Source organism: Halyomorpha halys, unplaced genomic scaffold, assembly GCF_000696795.3.
Source record: "Halyomorpha halys isolate HHAL.00 unplaced genomic scaffold, Hhal_1.1 Scaffold913.1, whole genome shotgun sequence".
NCBI classification, from domain to species: Eukaryota; Metazoa; Arthropoda; class Insecta; order Hemiptera; family Pentatomidae; genus Halyomorpha; species Halyomorpha halys.
This window is the reverse complement of record NW_027115547.1, coordinates 99,765-104,000: the sequence shown is the minus strand read 5'-3', so window position 1 is coordinate 104,000 and position 4,236 is coordinate 99,765. Positions and strand designations below refer to the sequence as shown.

Genomic DNA, 4,236 nt, shown 5'->3' with positions numbered 1-4,236 from the left:
TGGCGAACTACTTGTTGTGGCTGTCCGATGAACTGCTACACATGCATTATATAGATTAAATATTCTATCATTACGTACATAAATAAATAAAATGCAGTTTGGGAAACCCCTATCAGCCCTAGAAAAGATGTCTTGCCACGAACATAGCATACGTTTGGAGGAGACGCCTCTCAAACAGGACAAACATCAATCTTTATAGGACTCCAATTTATCCCATTCTTATATGTTCTGTTTAACTGTTTTTTTAAAATTTTTGTATGTGATCCAATTCCTAATAATTTAACACAAATACTTGATATAAATTTGAAATGCTAAATAAACTTTATTTTTATTGCCCTGATTTTCCAGATGCTAACTAGGATGAGGCTCTTGTCACATATTTTTATCGGTCTTCTCATTGGCCTAATTTATTATGATATTGGTAATGAAGCATCCAAAGTTATGAACAATGCTGGTTGTATATTCTTTACAGTTTTATTTCTGATGTTCACAGCAATGATGCCTACAGTTTTAACATGTAAGTTATTTCTCCATTTTAATTGAATATGTAGCATTAATTTTAATCAGTAGTTATATTCATTGTAATTACTTTTTAGTTCCCATGGAAATGTCTGTTTTTGTAAGAGAGCATTTGAACTACTGGTATTCATTAAAGTCTTATTACATAGCAAAAACAATAGCTGATCTACCATTTCAGGTAATTATATTTTAAATTGTTCTTTTAATGTTTATAAATGGAGAATTATATAATAAACAAATTTGTATTATGGTTCACAATTAATTGTATTTTCTTTTCCAGATTGTCTTTTCTGTGGTTTATATAGCAATAGTATACTTTATGACCTCTCAGCCTCTTGATCCTGTAAGGTTCTTTATGGTTCTTAACATGTGTGTTTTAACCTCACTTGTTGCTCAAAGTCTTGGTCTTTTGATAGGAGCAGGCATGTCTATAGAGGTAACTAATTATATGTTTGTAGATATTTTTGAATTTATTTAAATCTCTTTGTCGAGGTGGCTCTGTATATTAGGTCCACGTGCCAGTTGAGAGGTGAAGTACTCCAATCAGAAGGCCTTGACAATACATAGGTTAGATAGCTGATTAGGAGATGAATTTACAGAATGAGTTTTAGGGGAACTAGCTGTAAATCTTCAGAGGATGGAAGCATCATTAGTGGCACTCTCTGTTAGGGCAGCAATGAATGTGGTAGAGAGTGGTTAAAGAGATCTCAGAATGCTGCAATACTTTGTGTTCAATTATTGAAAGTATAACATATGTAGATAAGGATAATATAAGATCTATTTCGTAAGCAAGATTTGCCAATTACATTAACGCTGATCAGACTAGGTAATTAATTAAAGGAAACCAACCTTTCACCATTAACTCAACTTCAAAGAGAATGAGGATTCAGAGATTATTTAAGCTTATAAAAATGCAACCATAGAGAACCAGTCTCTGGATCTTGTGGTCCAGGAGTGGGAACCAGACCTTGTAGATCCAAGCTGGAGGGGAGGGGAGATCTGAACTCATTTTTATTGAAAAAGGAAGGTTAAAGGATAACAACTAAGTAATTTAAACTCCGAAAATACTTCATAACTAAGCAAAGACATCTTAGTTAGGAGAACCTCTAAGGGGCTGAGAAGGAATACACTTCGCCTTGCCTTGACATCACAAATTTTACTCACAGTAAACCTTGACCTTGAGACATATTCTACAAGTTTGTGAATGAAGAATGTTCTAACTGGGGCATAAAAGTGAATTTATTTTATTGATAATTTTGGCATTATTTTTTTAATTACAGTTTCACTAAAATAATAAAAAATGGTTCACCCATCTTCCCACACCTTCCGCCATAATGGGACCTCTTACGATAAGCCCCACCATATCTCTGGCTACACTGTATCTAACTTCATCTCATCAGATTATAACCTAGTTCTTTATAAAGTACATATTAGACAACTTGAATGAGCAATGAAGAAGTTCAACTATCCAGGAAGTTGACTCAAAACAGAAATATGTCATAGGCTGCATCCAGTTTGCACATTGTAGAGGAAGTAGTTACCTACATTGACTACTTCACAATAGTGATAGTTGTACCAGCACTATCCACAATAACAACAAACTATCCACACAAGCCATCCCCACCTATCACCTGAAACCACCCATCCTCCAGAAGCCCCCACAATACCTCATGGCTCTTATAAAACATTGGCAGACTCTGAAGAACGCACATCACTTCATCAGAGATCCAGACATCAAGAAGGTCTCAACAGTCCCAACTCAGGTCAAGAATATCCTGTGCTAATAGAAGAACACATTGGCATAATCGTATACAGGACAATGCATACTTCTGGAAATTGTAGAAATTTAGCAAAGAATCCATGGATATCAATGGGCATCAGATGTCCACCTACATGACAGAGACTACCTTCTAGCTTGTGCGGAGCAGGCTGAACTACTTGCAGAATACCACCAGCCTGATCTAGAATAATGAACAGGGGACTTGCTCTTAATAACTGTAGTAACCCAAAACATTATGCAGACAGTGAGATTGATACGTTCTTATTTTTAAATGTTAAGTGATGAAGTTGTAGTTTTAGTTAAAAGATAGAAAAATGTAGTGACCCTTCTAAAATGTGCTAACAACTTCAAAACAGTATATACTTAATATTTCTTCATAGTGCTTTCAGGGGAATGCAATATTCAATGGAACTCTATTCCAGTGCAAGGACTCAGTCTGTAATGCAATTCATATGTATATATACTATGTAAACACCATATTAAATATACAATCTTTCTGTTTTTTGGGGAATTTGAAAAAAAAAGTGTCAGATTCCCTTTGAATCCCTTTGGAGCTTTATCAGGATATCTCTTGGTCACAAGTACACTTGTGATCACACTTGGTCAACAAATATTTTTTGAAGCATTTATTTCTACATCCATCCACCTTCCTTTCGTTTCTCCCACAGGGTCTGAGGACTGGCTCATCCCAGGCTTGTTAAGTGTTCAGTTAGATAGACAGGTGCCTTTCCCTAGTATAACCCTACCCTTTAAATGTGAGGAAAGTGTTTCACATCGAAATAGTACACTTTTAGTTACCCCTGTTTATTTTAGCTTCCATATTCTGGTCTACATCCCATTCCTACCTCCTCCTACATTGGTAACACTGAGAATATGAATGAATACACAGCATTGAGGCCCTTCTGAGAGATACTATCAACCACCCTTGAAACAAACTTATAAAGTATCCACTCACTATTATTTGTGTTATCCCTAAATTTAATTATATATTTTTTACTGAAATGAAGTGAAATAAATAGAAAAATAATGTTTTTTTTTGTTTTTTTCCTGAAAATTAGAACAGCCACCAATGAAAAGACTTTCTCTCAAATCAATTTTTTTTTTTTTTTATTAGTCCTTTTGTTTTTCCTCATAAATTTAGGATATTACTAAGTGAATTCAAATTTAACACGGGTGTAACCATGAGGCACAGCTTGTAGATAATAAATAAAAAATAATTTTAATCTGTCTCTGAATAGAGATAGGAATCTTTTCAGTTATCGATCCATTAAAACAAAAATATTCATTATTATTCTTTCTACTTTATTTAGACAGTTATAAATTATCAACTTAGAAAATAATCAAAAATTATTTTGTTTTCTTTTTCAGACTGGAGTTTTTCTTGGACCTGTTACTTCGATTCCTGTTCTCCTCTTCTCTGGTTTCTTTGTAACATTTTCTACAATCCCCTGGTATATGCAATGGGTAACATATATCAGTTATATAAGGTACGGGTTCGAAGGTTGTATGATAGCTATATATGGTGGAGGTAGACCAAAACTGAACTGTTCAGAAATATACTGTCATTACAAAAATCCTTCCAAATTCCTTGAAGAGATGGATATGTCTGGTGTCGAATATTGGACTGATGTTGTGGCCCTTGTAGGATTCTTCATTCTGCTGAGAATATCTGCATATTTCGCTCTTAAGTTAAAATTGAAATTAAATATGTAAAAGCATGATTTTCTAATTTTGTATTAGAAAATATTCAGTTTTTAAATATCCATTTTAGTTTTGAATTAATGTTGGTATTATGGCTCAATGAAATCACTCTTTTTATTAGTAGTTTACTCTTGAAGTAGCTCCATAATCTAGTTATATTGATTGCAATATAATATTTATTGTCATACTATAAATCTATCTTAATTAGGAATACAGTAAAACAAATTTTAAATTTT

General features: G+C 33.5%; 1 protein-coding gene across 6 annotated transcripts in view; it reads left to right on the top strand.

The window, feature by feature from the left end:
• The window catches only part of Atet (ABC transporter expressed in trachea), a 160,802-nt gene extending 156,782 nt beyond the window's left edge, over positions 1 to 4,020 (top strand). For 5 of the 6 annotated variants that reach the window (XM_067052570.1, XM_067052571.1, XM_014430781.2 and 2 more), the window contains 4 exons: positions 349 to 517; positions 597 to 697; positions 800 to 955; positions 3,668 to 4,020. In XM_067052570.1, the coding sequence (XP_066908671.1) occupies positions 349 to 517; positions 597 to 697; positions 800 to 955; positions 3,668 to 4,012 (771 nt within the window). In that variant the 3' untranslated portion in view covers positions 4,013 to 4,020. The remainder of the gene's footprint in view (positions 1 to 348; positions 518 to 596; positions 698 to 799; positions 956 to 3,667) is intronic. The other variant, XM_014430778.2, reaches the window with a different exon arrangement.
• Positions 4,021 to 4,236: the final 216 nt, after the last annotated feature.